This window comes from Notamacropus eugenii, chromosome 2, assembly GCF_028372415.1.
Source record: "Notamacropus eugenii isolate mMacEug1 chromosome 2, mMacEug1.pri_v2, whole genome shotgun sequence".
Taxonomy (NCBI): Eukaryota; Metazoa; Chordata; class Mammalia; order Diprotodontia; family Macropodidae; genus Notamacropus; species Notamacropus eugenii.
In genome coordinates this window covers 343372070-343394564 of record NC_092873.1, presented here as the reverse complement: position 1 = coordinate 343394564, position 22495 = coordinate 343372070, and the positions used below count along the sequence as shown (strand labels likewise).

Sequence of the window (22495 nt, the reverse complement as noted above, 5' to 3'; positions counted from 1 at the left end):
TCACTATTGCCAAATTTTTTGCAATCCCACAAGAAGTGCTGATCTAGACCATCTAGTCCAACCATCGAGGAAATGGAAACCCAAATGTTAATTTGTAAGCAAAATGCTATGGAATGTGGAAAGTAGGAATAATGTTCTAAGAAGTGGTGAGGTTGGAGACCTAGTCCATAGTGGCCATTTAACCCCTGAAGTTGATAAAATACTACAATTTAAAATGACAGTAAGACTGGTTTGCACATACAGTATTTCAGCTACTTCCATAAAAGGGTTATAGGAAGACAATTAATGATGACTGACCCCTGAAGCACTCAGGTGATAGGTAACATGCAGCATCATGACCTAGAGGAGGATCAGCATTCTAGGGTTGGAAGGACCTTAGAGGCCTCTAGTCCAACCCCTTCATTCTTTAGACAAGGAAACCAAGGCAAAGGAGATTAGGTGACTTGACTAAGATCTTACAGGGAGTAAACTTCAGACTCAGCATTTGACTTCAGGTCCTCCACTGCAGTCAGTATTTCTTTCATGCACCAAGCTACAAATTCAGGTTAATACGCATCATTCCCAACTATGTAATTTTAATGTTTTTGTCTAATTGCTCTAGGAAAAGAAAAGATGTCCTCCTCATTCTCCTTGAGTATTTCAATTGTAAATCTCCACTGGAGTGGAATAGGAAATCACAACATACCCCCTTCTTTCCTTGTCATACTCATTGGCTAGAACTCCTTCTCTTTGCAGATACATATCTGCAAATGCAGAAGAATGAGAAAGATTCATGCATGAAAATATCTCCACACTTCTTCCAAAAGGTAAAAGGAATCAATGTGGCTGCTCGACCCTTATCTCAGCTGTTGTTCACTGTTTCTCTTGTGCCAAAGATGGCTTAACTCACAGCCAGAGGACACAAACAAACCTGGGTTTCTCAACACACTCACCCCTCCTTCCCAAACACCAGCAACTTCAAGATCAAAAGTCAGATCTTCCATATCCGAGGAGTGAAGAGAGATTTAACTACATCCTATTCCCTGAAGAAGGCTATAATATGATAAAGCTTGCTCTTAAACCTGAATTAGACAAAATCCCAGTGACTCCATCCTCATGTTCTCACTAATATACTTAAAAAAAAACCTCCCAAACCAAAACACTACCCCACCCAACCCACTTTTCTGTATCTTACTAATTGAGTGGATAGGACAATGACTGTGGAGTCAGTAAGACCTGGGTTTGAATACTACTTCAGATATTTATTAGCTGAGTGATATTGGGAAAGTCACCTAATTTTTTAGGGCTTCCATTTCCTCATCTGACAGACTAGAGTCACTATGTGGTACAACGGATAGTGTTAGATATTTGGAATCAGATCTGAATTTAAATTCTGCCTTACATACTTCCTAGATGTGTGACTCTGAGCAGGTTACTAACCTCTATTTGCCTCAGCTTCCTTATCTGTAAAATGAGGATAATAACAGCACCCTCCTTCCAGGGCTGTTGTGATGATCAAATGAGAGAATATACATAAAGTGCTTTGCAAATCTTAAAGTGACGTATAAATGCTACTATCACTACCATAATCACTACTCTAAGTTGCAAAAGAAGTACCTGATCTACATTGGTAGAGAGCATTCCCTATACCACTGAAAAAGCAGGTCTGAGATGCAATCCTCCCTCCTTCCTCCCCTCCCCACCAAGCACTGGTGGCCCACACTCAAAGTTCTTTCTAGCTTGTTTGGATCTTCTAGCTCTTGTGGCTGATTAGCACAGCCTCTGAGAACCATGGTTGTCCTTACATGTCATCATGAGGCAGTAGAGGAAGACCTTAACATTAGCTCAAAAAAAAAAAAATTATGTAAGCTAAACTAACCTGTGGTAAACACAGAATTTTTCCAAAGCCAAACATGTGTTTGGATTGTCTATGTTATTACCCTCCTCAACTAGAGAGGATAATTAAGAGCTGTCTGCACATGGGAAAAACTGTTAAAAAGATAAAAGAATCACTCCTTGGAAGGAGGAGTAAGACCAAAAGTACAGAACAGACATTCCTTGCACAAGTATTTATCATCCTTTATCTCTGTTAGAGCTGGAAACGACCTTAGAGATCATCAAATACAAAACCCTCATTTTACAGACAGACAAACTGAAGCCAGAGAAGGCACTAATAATAACAGTTGTCACTGACATGGAGCTTTAAGGTCTGTAAAGCACTTTCTGTATACTGCCTCATTTGACCTTCACAGTCACTACATGAAGCAGACATTGGATGTATCATCATCCTTTCACAGATGAGGAAAGGGAGATTTAGAGAGGTTCAATGACTTTACAAAAGGAAAACAAAGTGAGGAAGGATTGAGGTGGGATTTGAATCCAGGTTTTTCCTGAATTCAAGTCCAGTAAGTGCCTTCCATCACACTTTGCTGCCCCTCAGGGGCAGGGACTGCCCAAAAGATCACTTAGCTAGTGGCAGAGGTGAAAATGACACAGGACGGATCTTCTAACTCATAATCTGGTCCTTTTTCCATCATAAGACACTGTTATCAATAGTGCTGATTAGGCCCCTCACTATACAGAGAGAGTGAGGCAGGGCTGAGCCTAGCCCCATGTCTCCCTTCCTGCTCCCCTCTGATCATACTTACCTTTAACATACAGCTGGCTGATATGGGACTAGCATTATTAACCCTTTGGCTTCATTCTGTCACTTGAATGTGTCAAATTATTTTTACTTAGGAGATTATAGTCAAAACTTTTATACTGGGGGAATCTTCACAAGCTACCATTGAACTACAAAGAATATTACCCTGTAAGAAAACAATACCTTTATTTTACTGAGTTTCATTTGGATTTTCTTTGACACGAAGTGAGACCAATATTTCTCTCCCAGAAAGTCCCAAAATATTCTTCCAAGCAAGGCGTTGACCCAGGCTTCCTGTTCCTCTTCTTCTTGGGGCTGGGCCTCTGGTGTCAACTGGTAAAAGACACAAGGTTAAAAGTAGTTAGATGCCTATTGCAAAACAAGGCATGTGCTTCTATTCTACAGCCAGGCAGCTTATGTGATTTTCAGAGATTGTAATATTAGACCAACTTTGTTATGAATAACAAACCCTCATCAAATGGGCAAAACAGAAATACCCAGACACGTATCTCCACACCTCCCTGCAACCAGTCACTGATGAAAGATTACAGGAGTTTTCCCTTGTGGTCTGCTCTTTGGTTTGCCTTAAAAATAGCTACATATTTTATACTAATATTTCAATAGTCTGACAGCTTCATTGGTGTGGGCAGTTCTTTCTCCATCTATGGCTCTCATCTTACGTGGCTCTTGTCACACCTTCCCATAAATTCTCTCTGGAGAATCTGGGTGCCTTTCTCTAGGTCTTTCAACAGCAATACAGTACTGGGGATGTCTGTTATCTCCTGCTTTTACCAGATAACCAATTTACCTCCTTTTAATTTGCCTATTATAAAGAGTTTAGTCAAATTTCCCAGGATTAAAAATCAGAAATCTTAACATCTTTTTCTTTCATTCTAAGCTACTCACGTCTAAGAATGAATTTCTTCTTTTTATTTGGAACACAAGGCTCCTGAATAGCTAATCCTGGCATTCTGGCTTGCTCTCTGTAAAGCAAGTGTCTTAGCACCTCTGAAAATTCCATCTTTCCTTCTTGAATTAAAAAACGGCCACATGCAACCCTCCTTGTCTAAGGAACTTCCAACTTGGTTATCTCCCAAGACCCTTGTTCCTCACAAACCTAAAGACCAAGCCCAACCTAGGTGATGTGAAGTGAGAAATAATTAAATTTATATCTAATTTTCTTTCTCTTCCCAATGTAGTTAAATAAGGACTTCTGCCTAAACTAGGAAAGGAGGTTTGAGCCTGGCTCCCTAGTGTGAAATGCATTTTTCCAGTGCTAAGGGTCTTGGGTATATAGCAAGTTAGAGATCCATAATGAATTAAACTGCTGGTTGTTCCTGCCCTCCCTCTAGCTTCAAGCTGTGATATTTAGGTCCATTCTCTCTTCACCTGCAATCTATGGTAAGACTATACATTACTACCTCATCATCACATCATACATTCATTCTATGTCCTGTATGTTGCAGGTAGGAATGCTCAGACCAGTGTTACCTGTTTTAGAAGGGTTTCTTTGTCAGAGCCTAGTACAGCACTATGTTGTACTATAGTATTGGCTATTGCTTAGTAGAGTGAGACCACTTAGCAATTTGTTAGGTGGTTCAAGAGCTGTGAAAGTCTTCTGGGTCAGTTTTCTTCCTGTATTCTTTCAGATTTTAGTGGGATGCTTGGTTTTTTGTGCATTTAGTCCAGCTTTTTGTTGTGTTGTTTCAGTCATGTCTAGTGCCTCATGACCTCATTAAGAGTTTTGTTGGCAAAGACACTGGAGTGATCTGCCATTTCCTTCTCCAACTCATTTTACAGATGAGGAAACTGAGCCCAACAGGGTTAAGTGCCTTGCCCAGGGTCCCATAGCTAGTATGTGTCTGAGGCTGATTCTGAACTTAGATCTTCCTAATTCTAGGCTCAGTGCTCTATCTACTGTGTCAGCTAGCTACTTTTACACTATCCCATGTAATTTTCTAAATAAATTCTCCTAGAGACCTTACTAAGATCATAGGAACTAAAACTAGAAGGGAAAACTTTACAGATGGCAAAACTGCAGTCCAGAGAAGGCAAGTGACTTGCCCAAGGTCACATAGCTAGTAAGCAGCAGTTCCAAACCTAAGTCCCTCTGACTCCCAACACAGTTCTCATTCTTCTTAAAGTAGTGATCTGACTGATTGGATGCTTGGGTGCCTGTGCTTGGACCCCAATTCTAAAATCACATTTCTCTCCAAAAATCACATCTCTCCCTAGCTTCAAAATACAATCCCTAGCCCAAGAATAGCATGCCCTAGTAAAAACTGTTATCTTCTTTCCTGCTACAGTAGTCAGCAGCACCTATAGAATTTATTAGTTTGAACCAGCTGTGTATTGACTGAACCGGCTGTGCACTGGATCATACTGACATTTACTACTCACTGACCAATCATATGTATCTTAGACTTAGACAAACGTATACTCCCTTACATTTACCTTGTCTAACAAGACATTGTTGAGAGCAGCCTGGTATTCCTTAATCAGTCCTGACCATTAGTTGACTTAGTGATGTTTCAGGCCTAAAATCACACCTCCAGGTAGCTCCTCCTTGGGCTATTTCCCAATGAACTCTGGGTAAAATATCTGCACAGTAGATACCAAAAGTGCATGTTCCTTTAAGAACTAACACCTCCTTAACCACTCCCTAACCCCACCTAGTCATCACATTTGGCACATGTCTTACTACAGAATATACTATATAAACTTTACCTGTACCCCATTCAAATCACAGGTTCTCTAGGAACTCTTGCCCACTGAAAAGCATAATAAATCTTTACCACCTTAACCTCAAGAATACTTGAGTTTATGAAATTCTTTTCCAGATGGCCCATGCAGGGAGCAGAGGAACTTGGGGTTCCTCTATTGTTCCTCTATCTTTCCTGAGCCCTTATCATAACCACAGCACTCTCCTGCTCAGATCTTCTGTTTGCCCCTTCTGCCTCAAGAACAAAATACAAATTACATCAGCCAATGGGTGCCAAGTGATTGAATCCTTCAGTTTGTCCTGCCAGGCTCCTCCTTACCACTTAAAGAAGGGGAAAAAAATTTTTTTAAATGGAATAATCTTCCAGAACACATGAAGGATTGGGATGGAAAACCCCAACTACTCAAAACTAATCCAGTGTCACTTACATGACAACAGATCTTTTCACCATTCCATTTCCCCAACTTTTTTTGTCCCACCCATTCCCCAAAGAGAATATGATTATGAGAAATGAAGAAGCAGCAAAGGGTTGTCTCAACCTTTATGTCTATGCTAATGACATATTCACAGTAGCTGCAATATGGATGATGGCCTTTTTTTATGACTAACTTCTTAAAAAAAAGAAAATAAAAAATTTATTGTAAATCCAAAGCTATTTGTATTTATAAATAAAAACATGATTCTTAGCATTTTCATTAGACAAAATTTTTAAACAGTTTGGGGACTAGTGGGGCATTTAACCTGTTGTTTATAATAAAAGTAACTGCTAATAGTGGGAAAAACATAGCATAACATATAAATCTGGAATCATGTAGATATAAACAGTACTACTGTTTATTCTTTACAGTAAGGACATCTACAGGGTGCAAAACTGAGGCAGATAATAATGTAAAATGACCTTTAACCTCCCTGTTTACATGATAAGCTGGGATGTATTCAGAATACCTCACTTTTCTTTTTAAAAAGAGCTGTTATTGCAACTCACTGTTTCTGTGTTGTATATTTTGTTAATAAATTAACAGTCATTTTATTACCACTGAGCTAATTTAACTCACTTTAAAGGCCATTTGAAGAAGGTTGGGGTTTTTTTTTGTATAATATATATGCAATGAACAAGAAGTCCTTTTTCTCATATATTTATCCTGTTCTTTTAAATCTCTTGGTTCCTGTGGGCAGGACTGACATGACATCTTGATGCAGCTTTTTCTGGCTTTCTCCTTATTGCTGTCTCTATGCTACAGTTGATACAGCTTTAGGAAACACTTTGCAGATCAGTGGCGTTTATATTTCTACACGATGATCAAACAAGCAATTACCATTTAATTTAGCTCCTATTTATAAGGCACTGTGTTAGGTACAGCGCTAAGTACTAGCAATACAGAAATAAGAGTGCCCTAAAGAAACCTATTATATCCTAACAAGGGAAAGAACATATCTGTATACAGATGTGGATAGAGGCATGTGCACTACACAAAGTACAAAAAAGATAGCTTTAGGGGGGAGGCACTGACTTTCGGGGGACCTAGAAAAGGCCTACAAAAGGTGGTACTTGAGCTGAGTCTTGAAGAAGGCAGAGAAGCAACTGTGACATTAAAAAACAACACCACACCAAATCTCCACATCTGAAAGCATAAATAAAACACTGAAAAGCCACAAAGAAGTTGCTAGAACTGACAGGTGTGTTTTGAGTGAGGTAAGGAAAATCACATTCCTAGAGCAAATACGAGAATGGTTTTTGGACCAGAACAAGAAAAGGTGCACAAGTTTATCTCTCTAGGGACAGGAAAGGGGCAGGGTGGTGGGGAAAGGTGGTTGTCTTGTTCAGTTATCTTAAGAGCTAATCTACAGGACAACTAGGCGGTGAAGTGGACAGAGCACCAGCTTTGAAGTCAGGAGGACCTGAGTTAAAATCCAGCTTCAGATACTTACTAGCAATGCGACCCTGGGCAAGTCACTTAATCTTGATTGCCTCAAAAAAATAAAAAGGTAATCTACACATACAAATAAAAATGAAGTCATCAAGAACAGTTCATCTTTCAGACTTTTTATGACCATCATATTGAAACAGATATTTGAGAATAGTTCATTTTCTGGAATTTTATAAAAACTGCTAAGTTGTTTACTACCACCATGTGAATTTTCAAAACAGACAATCAAGTAAAGAAGTAATTGAAATTTGGGCCATTATTCAAACAGACAATAAAGTAGAAACTATGCTTTCTCAAATTAGCACAGATACAAATTCTGTTTAGATCGTATGTTGAAGAAATACTATTCCTATGACAGAATGTGTTAGTGTTTGAAGATCCACATACTGCTTAGAGTAAAGGCAACAACTATTTACTCAAACTTACCTTCCCAAACATTGTCTTCTACCTTACTTCAGGAAGCAGTACTTGACTTGGTTTCAGATTTATCCAAATAATTTTGGTTTCATCCCAATTAATTTAAAGGAAAAAACAAACTGCCCTGTTAAGATTTACTATGTAGCAATTCTGAGGCAGCTTTTATTAAAAAAAATCCTTGATGAGTATTTTCATAAATAAAGTTGTGATTTAATCTTATCTCCTCTTGACCATCATAGATACATTGTGTTTTTTCTGAGATTTAACTTTAGAGTTTTAAAGACATTCATTTTGTGTAGTAAGTTTTCATCATATATACTTAATTTTTGTAATCCAGAAACTTGAAATTTTGGAATATATATTGCATAATTTTATCAACAAAGATGAGTGAAAAAATTTTTTTAAAAAAAGACTTCATTCTCTGACATTTCCTTCCAATTATTATACCAGGATGTACCCTAAGAAGAAAAACTATCAGGAACAACAAATGTTGCTGAACTACAGACTATGCAAAAAAAAAATTATGAACCTGGGTGTCTTGTGGGTATCTCAAACTCAATACATCCAAAATGGATACATCTTTCCTTATAAACTACCCCTCCTCCCAACTTCCCTATGTCAATGGAGGGCACTACCAGCCTCCTAGTCACCCCGGACTGTTATCTTGAAGTCATCCCTGACTCTCCCTTACTCCTTCTCTTTCATTAGATCAGTTGCTCAGTCTTGTCTGTTGTCCTTCTCTCTCCAAACACACTTCTTGCATCTGACTCCTTTTCTCAGATACTGCCCTAGTTTGTGCCTTTATCACTTCTTGCCTGGACTACTGCGACATTTGCCTACGTGACCTCACTACTATTGCTCTCTCCTCTTTCCGAGTCACTCTTCACATAGCAAACAAGACAATTTAAAAGGCAGAGAGCTGATAATGTGACACCTTTGATCAAGAGTCTTCAAGGGCTCCTTTTTGCCTCTAGGATCAAATGTATACTCAGCCTGGCAGAGAGAGCCTTCCAGTTTGGCTTCAGTTTGCTTTTCTGCATTCATTTCATGATAGTCCCCTTCATGCCCTCTTAAGTTCCAGCAAAATTGGGCCACTGGCTGTTCCAAACTTCACAGAACAAATCATCTCAATAAAAGGATTTGTTCTGTAAAATTGGGGGCAGTCAAAAGACTGCCCCCAAGGACCTAGAAGGCCACATGTGGCCTCAAGGTCACAGGTTCCTCACCCTTGGGACAGACTAAGAGGCAGAAGTTAGGTTGTGCGCTATTCTCTTAAAAAACACTATCAGCCAACTACATTTACTATGAATTGTTCTGATGGGGTGCTTGGGTACCTGTGCTTGGACCCCAATTCTAAAATCACATTTCTCTTTAAAAATCACATTTATTCCTAGCCTCCAAACACTATCCCAGGCAGTTTCTCCCCAGTCCAGGGACACAGTCTACCTCAGCAACAACTGTTATTTCCCTCCCTGATACAGCAGCCAGTTACAACTATAGAACTTATTAGACTGAACCAGCTGTGTGCTGACTGAACTGGCTGTGCACTGGGTCATACTGAGATTTACTACTCACTGACCAATCATATGTATTCTAGACTTAGACACATGTATACTCCCTTACATTTATCTTGTCTAACAAGACATTGATGAGAGCAATCTGACATTTCTGAGCCAGCCTTGACCTTTAGTTGACTTAGTGACATTTTGGGCCTAAAACCATACCTCCAGGTAGCCCCTCCTTAGATTATTTCCCAATGTACTCTGGGTAAAATATCTGCATAGTAGAAACCAAAAGTGCATGTTCCTTTAAGAACTGACCACTCCTTAACCACTCCCTAATCCCACCCCAAAACACCTAGGTAGCATATTTGACATGTTTCCCATAGAATATTCTATATATACTTTACCTGTACCCCTCTAAGGTTTCAGGTTCCCTGAGAACCTGCCTGCTGAAAAGTGTAATAAATCTTTACCTTGACCTCAACAATGCTTGAGTCCACAAATTCCTTGCAGGTGACCTGCCCCTGGTATCCCGGTATTTGTACCCCCAGCCGTCATCACTTCTATTACCTCTGGCCTAGACAATTATAATAGCTCCTATCTGGTCTCCCTGCTACAAGTCTCACTTCTAATTTGTCTTTCACATAACTGGCAAAATAATCTTGAAGCAGTGGTCTGACCACAGCACTCCCCTGCTCAGAAATTTCTGTCTCAAGGACAAATACAAACTGGCATTTAAAGCCCTATACAACCTGTCTCTACCTCCCTTACCAGCTTCACTTCTTCACACACCATGTTTCAGTCAAACAGGATTACTAACTACGGTCCTTTACTCTGCCTCCATGCATCTGCATTGCCCATTCTTTGTCTGAAATGCATTTCTTTTTCATCTCATCCTTTCCAGATCCTTCTCTTTTTGAAAGGCTTGGCTTAGGCGTCACCTCCACTGTGAAGCCTGCTCTGATTTCTCCAATCTCTTTTCTTTCCCAAGAAGTAATGGAGGCCTATCTAGATTTCCTTACTTATACCCATCACTCATGATTACCTTTTCTATTTATGTGTACCTAATGAATCACCCCAGTAGAATGCTCTTTGAAGACAGTGATTGTTTATTTCTATTAGTGCCCAAATGCATCATGACAATGGCCTGTGTCTACATTAATGTTATCTCCAATTGTTGATCCTTGAGCAAAAGTATAGGAGCTCCCTAAAATGTTCTTTGCACAGAATGTAACAATCACATAAGTACGAGGCCTCTAAATACAAGGGATTCACAGGATTACAGATTCAGACTGAGAGGGACTTTAGAATTATATTATACAACCTTTTCACTTAACAGAGAAGGAAACAGGTACAAAGCAATTACATGACTTGCCCAAGGTAGCGACAGGATGGAGTATGAATTCAGTTCCTCCTCAAATTCATTATGTCCAATGAGCCACTATCTGAACTAAAAGACTGAAAAGAATCAACCATTTCCTTGAACTAAAATACGAAAGCTGAAGTGATTTGTAAATTAGAAACAAAATCTTAGAATTGGAAGAGACTTTTCAGATCATCTAATCTAATCCTTTCAATTTACAGGAAGCAGATGAGGCCCAGAATAAGGAAGTGATTTGTTGGGCTCACCAGGCAGGTGAGACCTCAGCCAGACAAATCTAAGTTTCATTCTGCACCCACAATTCATTCATCATTTCTCTGACAAGAGGTGGGAAGCACTGCTTCCAGATGAGTCTCACAGAATCGTGGTTAGGCCCTGTACTGATGAGTTAAGTCTTTTAAAATTGTTTTCCTTTACAATATTATTGTTATTGTATAAGTAGTTCTAGTTCTGCTCATGTGACACAAGCCATGCCAGGTTTTTCTAAATCTATCTTTTTCATCATTTCTCATGGCACAATAATATTCCATTATTGTTGTATATCTTTATTCATTCAACCATTCTTCAATGGATGCTTTTGTTTCCAGTTCTTTGCTATAATAAAAAGTGTTGCATTAAACATTTTATGTGTCTTTTTCTTCTTTAATCTCTTTGGGGGTATACATCTAGTAGTGGGATCACTGGGTCAAAAGATATGCAACGTTTAGTGCCTTTCAGGTTATAGAGTTCCAGACTTTTTTCCAGAATGGATGGAACAATTCATAGCTTTATGAACAGTGTATTCATGTGTCTGTCCTTCCACAGGCTCCTAAAAAATTGTAATTTTCCTTTTTTTGGTTATCTTTGCCAATCAGAAGTTTAAATTCACATTTTTCTTATTGTTAATGATTGGAAATTTTCCCCTATGCTTTCTGATGTCTTGCATTTCTTCTTTTAAATACTGTTCATATCCTTTGATTATCTGATAGGGAATGACTTGTTCTTAAACATTTGTACTAATTCCTTATATAGTTTGGATATCAGACATCAAATAAATTTGCTGTAAAGATTGTTCCCCATTTAACTTATTCACTCTAAAGAAATAATTTTTATATACATAATCTGTTCAATTTCATGTATCAAATTTCTTGTTTATTTACTGTGATCATCTCTATACTTTGGTCAGATTTCTCTTCTACCTATAGTTGTAAAAACTCTCCTTGCTACCTACATATTTTTTTTAAAAATATGACCTTTCACATCGAGGTTATGTATCCATTCAGAGATTAATATGCCATATGGTATGAGATGTTGGCCTAACCCTCGTTTCAATCAGACTACTTTCCAGTTTTCCCAGTGTTTGTTTAAGTAGGGAATACTTATCTTAGTAGTTGGTGTTCTTGGATTTATCAAACACTATGTTATAATGTCTGTTTGCTCCTGGGTCTTGTAAACCTAATCTGTTCCATTGGTCAACTTTTCTATTTTGTAACAATTACCAAAAGTTTTGATGATAATTGCTTTATAGTATACTTTAAGTTGGACCCCATTCTCACTTTAAAAAAAAAATCTTTAAATTAAAAAAATTTTAATTGATATCTTATCTTCATATCACCCATATTTCCTCACATATCCCCTCCCTCAGGCATTCTGTATGGTAAAGAATGAAAAAGAAGAAACAGAAGGGTTCAGAAAAATTAACCAACATACTGAAAAAATCTGACATGATATTCAATGTTCTTTTTTATTAATTTATTTTTAGTTTTCAACATTTACTTTCATAAGATTTTCAGTGCTAAATTTTTCCCTCTCCCCCAGATGGCATGCAATCTGATATGGGCCATATTCAGTGTTCTAAACTCACAGTTCTTCACTTCTGTAAAGTGGGAGGAGGTTCTTTCTCATAATTCTTGCAAGCCAAACTTGGTTGTATGATCTCAGAGCATAAAGTTTTCACAGCTTTGTTATTTTCATCGACATTGCTGGTGTGTATGTATGTACTTATGTATACACATATGTATGTGTGTGTTTTATATATATCCATATATATAATTGTACACACTCACATAGTAATCATTTACAGACATATAATATGTAACTATTCTACATATAATACACATACACATATACATATATTTTCCTGGTTCTGATTACTTCACTTTACATCAGTTCATATAAGTGTCCCCATTACTTTTCAACATCTCTTATAACACAGCCTTTTATATTAATGTACCACAATTTGTTTATTAATTCCTCAATCAACAGGGATGTATTGTTTCCAGCTGTTTGCTTCTACAAAAAGAGGTACTACAGATGTTTTGGTGAATATGTGCCTTTAAAAATTTTGGGGGGGGTTAATAGCCCTGTGAGATATATGCTTAGCAGCAGAATCTCTAGATCAAAGGATATAGGTAATTAATTTAATTTTAAAAGGACATAGGCATAATTAATTTAATTTTAATTTTAATTTCTTGGCATAATTTCAAGCTGCTTTCCAGAATGGTTAGATAATTCCGCTGACAATATATTAGTGTGCCCAACTTTTCCCAACCTCTCTCATACTGACTGTTCCTATCTTTTGTAACTTTGGCAATTTACTCAGTGTAAACAATACTTCAGAACTGCTTCAATTTTTGTTCTCTCATTAAAAATAAGTTGAAGAATTCATTTACACGGTTGTTAGTAGTTCATTTATTGTGAGAATTGTTTGCTCATATTATGTCCACTTGAGGAATGGCTTTTGGTTTTATATATGTGTGAGTGTGTGTGTGTGTGTGTGTGTGTGTGTGTGTGTGTGTGTGTGTGTGTGTGTGTGTGTGTAGGGAGGGAAGAGGAGAGAGTGAGTGAGACAGATCTTAAATATGAGACCCTCACTAGAGATATTTGGCACAAACCTTTTTCCTAGTTGCCAGCTTCCCCTTCTTATCCCAATGGCATTAATTTTGCTTATACAAAAGCATTTCATTTCATATAATTACATCTGTGCTAAGTGGAATAGTGGACAGAGGTAGGACTTAAAGTTGGGAAAACTTGAGTTCAAATCCCACCTCACACACTTAGCTGTGTGACTCTAAGCAAATCAGTCTCTCTGTGCCTCAGTTTTCTCATCTGTAAAATAGGTACAATAATAGCACCTATGTTCCAAGGTTGTATGAGGATCGAAACAACATATGTAAAGTACTTAATAAATCTTAAAGCACTATGTAACTCCTATTATTATTTTAAGAATTTATCTCCTAGGTTCTTAGCTGGAAGGTTAGTTGGTTGGTGGTTGCATGTTAACCCATAACAGAAAATGGAAATAGAATATTTGGAAACACTGAGCAGCATAAATCTTTTTAATGCTGAACATGCCTAGGAAATAGAATTTTTACTTGCCCTCAAATATGCTTAGCTTTACACAACTTTAAAATAATTCAGAGGTGATTTTTTTTCTTGTTTTGTATAATCCCACATTTACATACAATTATTTTTTGTAAATGTAATGCCCTTTTCTTGAAATGCTAAGCTCTAGATGAAAAAATGATTAGGTGAAAGTAGCAGTGATTACCCTAGAAAAGCATGTGTTGAAGCCTGGCTTGATCATTTGAGTAAAATAAATCCTATAATTGGTGTATGTGTGTGTGTGTGCACGCGCATGCGTGTGTGTGTTTGTCCTTCATTGCCGAAGAAGACAATGCCATCAGAGAAATGGTGACATGACTTGCACTTGACTTTGTTTTGAGTGAGGGAGGGCTGTGCAGGTCACCAGCCTCACTTCTCCTCCAGAGCCATCAGAATCCAGTGACCAGATATTCATCAGGATGACTGGAGATGACCCAGGATGAGACCATTGGGGTTAAGTGACTTGCCCAAGGTCACACAGCTGGTGAGTGTCACGTATCTGAGGTGAAATTTGAACTCAGGTCCTCCTGATTCCTGCACTGGTGCTCCATCTACTGCACCACCTAGCTGCCCTGATTAGAATAGTAGCTAGAAACTGAATAGAGGATTTCCAGCTCCCTTACTTTGTCTTGAGTGAGCGGGGCTGTGCAGGTCACCAGCCTCACTTCTCCTCCAGATCCACCTGAATCCAGGGACCCAATATTCATCAGGATGACTGGAGATGACCCAGGATGAGGCAATTGGGGTTAAGTGATTTGCCCAAGGTCACACAGCTAGTGAGTGTCAAGTGTAAAGGGGTGAGGAGGTGGTATGGGGGGAGGGGTTACTTTTGTGAAAGGTATTAGTGCAACTCAAATGATCAAGAAAACGATTCTTTACTAATTGGGCAGGACCAACATTCCTCCCCAGATTATCATCACACCAAAGTTGTTGGCAACAAAACTAACAAAAATAAAGAAAGAAAAATAAAATAATAAATATAAAGAAAAGCAAGCCCCAAAGGCCTGCAAATGACTGAGATCACTTTCCACATGAAACTATTTTCATAAAGATAATGACTTTTGACTTGAATGGTAGTTCTAACTGTACAACTTTTAGATAGCTTTGTTCTATTCATATAGTGGCCACTGTTCATTACGGATGTATTCGTTACGAACACTGCTGCAAAAAAGGCTTAAACAACTTGCTGAGCTGGGCACTTATCACGGCAAACCCCACAAACTTCAGCAGGAATGACGATCATCACACAGCGCATCTGAGAACAACGTAGTAATCTAGACTTCATCATTTCAAAAATGTTTTTTAAAGAGTAGACATGCAACCCAATGATCTTTTTCGATGATTTGTAATATATGTCTTATGACTGGAAATGTTCTTGTACCAGACATTCCAATAAGGGTTTTGATTTAAAATAAAAAAAAGAATTTATCTCCTACACTAGTAGTTTGTAACTATGCCTAAAGGGCTACAAAAATGTGTATACCTTTGACCCAGCAATACTGCTTTTAGGGTTGTATTCTAGAGAGATCATAAAAATGGGAAAAGGACCCACATGTACAAAAATACTTACAGAAGCTCTTTTTGTGGTGGCCAAGAACTGGAAATAGAGGGGATGCCCATCAACTGGGGAATGGCTGAACAAGTTCTGGCTTATGAATGTAACAGAATACTATAAGAAATGATGAGCAGTCAGACTTCAGAAAAACCTGGAAATACTTATATGAACTGATGCAGAGTGAAATGAGCAGAACCAGGAGAATATTATACACAGTAACAGCCACAGTGTGTGAGGACTGTTTTTGATAGACTTAGCCCTTCACAGCAATGCAAGGACCTAAAACATTTCCAAAGGACTCATGATACAAAACGCCATTCACATCCAGAGAAAGAACTATGGAGAGGGAACACAGGATGAAGCAGACTATTTTCTCTTCTGTTATGTTTCATTTTGTTTTTCTCATGGTTTCTTCCATTCATTTTAATTCTTCTATGCAACACGATTAATGTGAAAATGTGTTTAATAGGAATGTCTATGTAGAGCCCATATAAGATTGCATGCCGTCTTGGGGAGGGAGAGAAAATTTGGAACTTATGGAAGTGATTGTTGAAAACTGAAAACAAATAATAAATTTGAAGAAAAAAAGATTCAATTCAAGCACTTCCTTCTATATGAAGATGTTTCTGATTTCCCTAACTGCCAGGGCCTTCCTCAAACTACCTGTGCGCATGTATGTACGTATATGGCATTATAAGAAAATTACACACACACACACACCACATACACACATCACATTTCCACAAATGAGAATACATTTATTTATGAGTAATTATTGTTTTATTTTTTGTTTTTATCTCCAGTCTACAACAGCGCTTTGCACATATGGAGATACTTAAATGCTTATTGACAGGTTCAACTGATCTAAACTTTCAGTGATGCATTAAGATATTATCCTTTTTTGTGTAGAAAGTGAAAGATGTGGCATGAAAGGTTTCCACTTTTTAGATCTAAATTATGGAATTGTCCCAGAAGAATGATCTAGTTATTAATTATAGTATATTTCTATAACAGGGTCCCTCTGAAATAGTCTGAAGACTCATTCAGGGCACTGAATGCGTCTCATTCACCTTTGTGTCTCCTCAAGTGCTTAGCACAATCCTGAGTATACAGCTGGTGCTTAATAAAGAGTTGTTAGTGAAGTAATGAAAATAATTCTGTAGATGCAAACAGGCATTCCAAAGTAGATGGACATAGGTATATTACTGGGAAAATTACCTACAGCAAAGTCAAACACACAACTAGCAGATGTATACCCCTACAACATTTGGAATCCTGGGGAACCAAACTGCATTAAATATATTTGGAGAAAAAATTTAAAAATAAATAAAAATGCAATAGAACACACAAAAAATTTGTCTGGTATGAAACTGAATATTCTGGTAATGGGTCTATTGTGAACTGACGATGAGGTATAAGATGGTGCTACAAACCAGGGATTGTTAATCCTTTTTTGTGTGATGGACTCATTTCATACTGTGGTGAGCTCTATAGACCCTCTCTCAGAAAAATATTTTGTTTCCTACATTAACAATTGAAGAAAACACTAAATTTCAATTAGAGAATATGAAAATGAAGCTGTAAATTTTTCCCCATTCAAATTCTGAGATCCCCTTGTTTACATTGTTCCACTCATCTACTTTACAATATTTTAACTTTATAATATAGTTTGAGGTCCAGAAGTATGATTTTTTCCTTCATTTGTATCTTTAAAATGATCTACCTTGGTAATCTAGTTCTGTTTGGCCCTGTCTCCTCTAGTATAAATGCTACTCCCACTACTCTCCTGGAACCCCTCTACCTCATTCCATGTTTCTCTCTGTTTCCTGATGGCCCAATACAGTGTTGTACTTGGTCCATCAATCTTCTCCTTGCATAACTGCCAGCGATGAGTTGGTTCTATCACCTGCTATGGCTTTAACATACTCCAGTGAAATGCTAGAGATCATGCTGGTCTCAGGCCTCCTGGAAAACCCTTTGGTAAAAATGTCCTCTCATTGTGCTGGCCTTCTTTCTTGTGGTGGCTCAAGTGTTCGAAGGTGTGAGTCACCCTGCCCTGCCTTCCTCTGCATTGACCTAGAGAGGCTGGCAGTTATCTAATTCTCTCTTCCAACGGGTTGAGACCCAGTACTTTAGGCCTTTAGAGTAGAAATCCTACTGGTTTTTACCTCTCTTAGTGCACCTCTGCTCAGTGCTCCTAAAGATTTCAGGCCCCTGCTGGAGCATCATTGAGAGGGCCTACAGACTTCAGATTTCCCTAGAGTTTCTGGGCTCTGGACTTGTTACCAGAGCTCTGGCTGGCTCACCTCTCCTGGTGAGATTCTTCTCCCAGCCCCAAAGGCTTCTGGATGACTTTTCATGCAGTCCTGGACTGGATAGACAAGTGTATTTCTGTTTCTTTTTGGTCTTCTCGATCATTAATTGGTCTGATACCATTTTTAGGTGTCTGCTGGAATGTATGTGGAAGAACCAGGTTCTTCTATGGCCTTTCATGTTAGCATATTAATTGGATGTTTGTATCTTATCACCCCAACTAGACTGTCAGCTCCTTGAAGACACAGACCATATCCCCGTGTCTGTGTCTTCCAAAGCCTACCTGAAAAATGCTGGATGTGGAGGATGTGGCCAATAAGGACTTGATAACAGAATGGCAAGATGTACTAATAGTCAGTGAGGTTGCCAGATGATGGGAAGAATAAATAATCTCCTGTCTTTTTTTTTCATGAGTGACTTGCTTCTGGACATTTACAAACTAGAGTCTGAGCCCTGGAAACCTCACTTTCCCCCCATAAAGCTGAACTATAATTTGTGGGTCCAACCTTAAAAAATTCTTGATTTTACCATCATCAGTTGAATCAGGTGGGGCAGGGGTCTATTGGGGCCTCTTTTGTAGGAATAAAATAGCTGGCATATTGAAAAGTTAAAAAAAAACCCAGTCTAAATTAAGAACATGAACAAAGATTATTGCTAGATGCCTGCCACTTAGACAATTTGAACTTTAACTCCATCGTTTCTCCTAATTAAGTTAAAAAGTTGGTTCGCTAGGGACAGCAATATTAATGTCTTACAACATTAAATCTGTAGTTAAAGTGTGCAGGACTTGAGGACAAAAGAGAGCTCTAGAACAACTTGAATGACAAATGAAGATTTCCCAGGTCACCTTTCACTTGTACTTTGGCCATGATACTGTTGAGCAGCCCTGGATGTAGCTAACAAAACTGAGTATTGGGGAGTATAACTGACACTCACGTTGACATTCATCTATAATTATCTCACTTAAGCACTCCTTCCTCCCTGTTCTCTAATTAAAAAGAGCAAAAGGGGGAAGCATGAACAAGTGAACGTACCTTTTTGACAGCTGTAGGACTGCTTTCTGCACTCTGTACTGGGCTCCTCTGGGGACTTGGTATTTCTCTTGGGACACACCTGGCCATATATACCTCATAGTGCAGGAGTACCTTCTGCCGCACACTGCCTGCTAGATCCTTTTGCTTAGGCTGAGATGTAAACTCTTCCACGCTGCCTTTGCTGCTGCTGCGACTATGGGTTAGGTTGCTGGACTGGCTATTGTGTCTGCTGTGTGTAGGCAAGAACCCTACAAAGCAAAAACAAAGAAAGAAAGAAATGAAAGTCGAGACAGTAACAATAAAGAGAGCTCATTACTAAAGAAACTTTTGATGTAATGTTAAAATAATTTGAGGTTATATAAGCCTTTTATACCAGGCTATACCAGTTCAGATAAGAAATCTGCCTGAAAAAGAGAACTTCAGCTTCTTGCCCTCCATGGGATATCTGGTACTGCTGACCACTGACCCCTTTTAGATGCTCTCTCCTCTGTGCTTTCACTCTCTTCATTCTCCTCCTACCTGCTTGACAGCTCTTTGGTTTATTAATTAAACCATCATTCAAATCATGCTCACTGTGGGTACATCTAAAGCTCTGCCCTGAACTTCCTTCTCTTTTCTTTTTCTCTCCACACTCTCTTTGTCACATGCTCAATTTCCGTTTTCATTAATTTCCAATTTCCTTCAAATGCCAATTTAATTATGAACTCTATGAGAGAACTCTATGGAGATCAAAGATTTAGATGTCTACGTTCATTCTCTTCTATCCTAAGCACTAGTTCTACAACCTATTAGACATTTTGAACTGGAAGCTCCACTGGCACTTCACACTGAATATGCTCATGCCCAAAACAGAACCCATGATCTTTCACCCACAAGTTACCCTTTTCTGAACCTTTCTATTTTCGTGGAGGATATCACTATTCTTTCTGTTACTCAAGCAATTACTCTTCACCCTCCTCATTCACCCCATATGTCCAATCAGTTGTCAAGGACTGGTCAATTCCACTTTTGCAACATCTGTTGTATATCTCCTTCTCTCTTCCCACAGCCATCACCGTAGTCTCTCATCACCTGTAGTGTGAATGACTGCAACAGCCTTCTAAGTGGACACCCCACCTCAAGTTTCTCCCCACTCCAATCCATCCTCCACACAAAACTTGAAGTGATTTTCTTAAAGAATAGATCTGACCATGTCACTCTCTTCCTTAATAAATTCCAGTAGCTCCCTTTTGCCTCTAGGATCCAATATGAAGTCTGCCACTTATTACAATCCAGTTCCAACTTATCTTGCCATCCTTATTATAAACTGCACTCCTTCCCACACTCCTGAATCCAGCCACGCTTGCTAGTCCTCACACATGACACTGTTATATATCTCCATGACTGTACAAACAATTCCTGATGCCTAAATGCACTCCCTCCCCATCTGTCTCTTCAAATCCCTAATGGTCATTTGAAGCTTGGCTCATGGGTTGCCTTCTTCAAGAAGCCCTTTCTGATTCCTTCCCAGCAGAGTAACAGTGCTCCTCCATCTTCCCCCAGTACTTTATATTTATTTTACTTTTGAAAAACACAGTCTCCCCAGTACAACATAAGCAACTTGAGGACAGAACTGTCTTTTTTTCTTATTTGAATCTCCAGCTTAGCACAATGCCTAGTATATAATATATAATGCCTAATAATATAAATTGTGTACTGTATTGTATTTCTGTCTTAGAATTCCAACATAGTGCCTGACACATAGTAGGTCTTTAAAAAATGCTTGTTGAAGGAAAGTGGGGGATAAGAGGATAAGCAGGGTGGGGGGGATGATGGAAGGGAGGGAATGGGGAGGACGGAGCAATTTGAGGTCGACACTCATGGGGAGGGACAGGATCAAAGAGAGAATAGAAGTAATGGAGGACAGGATAGGATGGAGGGAAATATAGTTAGTCTTATACAACACGAGTATTATGGAAGTCATTTGCAAAACTACACAGATTTGGCCTACATTGAATTGCCTGCCTTCCAAAGGGAAGCGGGGGGGAGGGAGGGAGGAAAAGAAGTTGGAACTCAAAGTTTTAGGAACAACTGTGGAGTACTGTTCTTGCCACTAGGAAATAAGAAATACAGGTAAAGGGGTATAGAAAGTTATGTGGCCCTACAGGACAAAAGAGAAGATGGAGACAAGGGCAGAGAGGAATGATGGAGGAGAGAGCAGATTGGTGATGGGGGCAATTGGAATGCTCGGTATTTTGGGGTGGGGGGAGGGGACAAAAGGGGAGAAAATATGGAGCCCAAAATTCTGTGAAAATGAATGTTAAAAGTCAAATAAATAATAAATAAATAAATAAAGTAAAAAAAACTGCTTGTTGACTAACTGAATTAATTAACATTGTCAACAGGAAACATCCTAGAATATGAATTGGTGTGTGGAAGCAGTCTTATAGTCTGATTTTTTTTCCTGCTGTTTGCCCATTTTGCCAGTCAAGTACTTGACTTTTGAGCTCTTTATCAAGGTAGTTCTCAGCTTCCAGTGGGGGTGGGATGGGATGGTGTACTGTCCCAAGCTTCAGGGGTTTTGTGCTGCTGTTTTCAGATATACTTCCAGGGACCTGCAAATTTTCAGCTCTTCCAAGGTTGTATGATCAAAGGAGAAGTGTTTACTCTTCTCCTAGTCTGTCCTCTGGTCTGTGAGTGACCTCAAGCCTCTCCTCTGCCTTGGAACTATGAGGATTCCTTCTCCACTGCTGCCACAAGCTCCACCATGCCAGCACTCCTCCTCGCCACAGGATTGCAACTCAGATCCAAGCAGGGCAAAGCAAGAGAATCCTGCCTCGGCACTAGCAAAGAGTTCCCTGCAATACCTCTCTGATCAGTTGCTTGATCCCCCCACAATCTGTGGGCCCAGAGCTCCACAAACAGCTGCTGTTGCTGCTGCAGCCACCAGGGCTCCTAGAAGCAGTTTTTAAAAAACACACACAGTAGAAAAGTGAGTTTTATAAGTCATACAACTAATACAGCAAAGAATTAGAAGTAGCAGAGGCAAATGCAAAGTGATAAAGAATCTAGTAACTGCAAATACGCAGTTCATAGTGAATTCAAGAAAGAAAGGAAATTATTTTGGAAAGGCTCTTATCAAACCTAGGTTCTATCATACTACTCAGCCTCCTCACTGCATGCAGTGTAAAACATCTGTTAATATTAAGATTCATTTGGAGTTTGGAAAATTTTGCACAGAGAATAAATAAGAATAAAAAGCTATAATTATAATTTTTAGTTACCCTACATCTCATTCATCTCATTTTACTGTTGAGTTTTGAAGAAATTTTGGCATGAATACTAGGTCAAGTAATATTTTAGTAAAATGAAAATGTACAAGTCAAATAGCAAATAAGTATTTCAGATCATGATTAATAAAAATCCAAGGTATACTAATCTCATGAAATGCTGGGCAAAGTAAAATAACATTTCTGTAATCCAAAGGGAGATTGTTTTTGTTGCAGCCTGAATCACCATTCAGCATTTATTTGCACAACAGGAGATGGCCAACGAATTCTGAGTGCTGAAGTGGTACCCCTAAATAACAAAGATTCTCTGACCTCCAGATTTTAATCATTTCATGCATTGGAAAGGAAGGGAGCCAGGTGGTAAAAGCACTTGGACTGGAATTTGGAA

At 38.7% G+C, this 22495-nt stretch overlaps 1 protein-coding gene across 5 annotated transcripts in view; it reads right to left on the bottom strand.

The window, feature by feature from the left end:
- Positions 1-22495, bottom strand: part of TEX2 (testis expressed 2) — a 162501-nt gene that overhangs the window by 33065 nt on the left and 106941 nt on the right. For all 5 annotated transcript variants that reach the window (XM_072645810.1, XM_072645812.1, XM_072645809.1 and 2 more), the window contains exons 5-6: positions 18839-19086; positions 2807-2956 (exon numbers count right to left, since the gene is read on the bottom strand). In XM_072645810.1, the coding sequence (XP_072501911.1) occupies positions 2807-2956; positions 18839-19086 (398 nt within the window). The remainder of the gene's footprint in view (positions 1-2806; positions 2957-18838; positions 19087-22495) is intronic.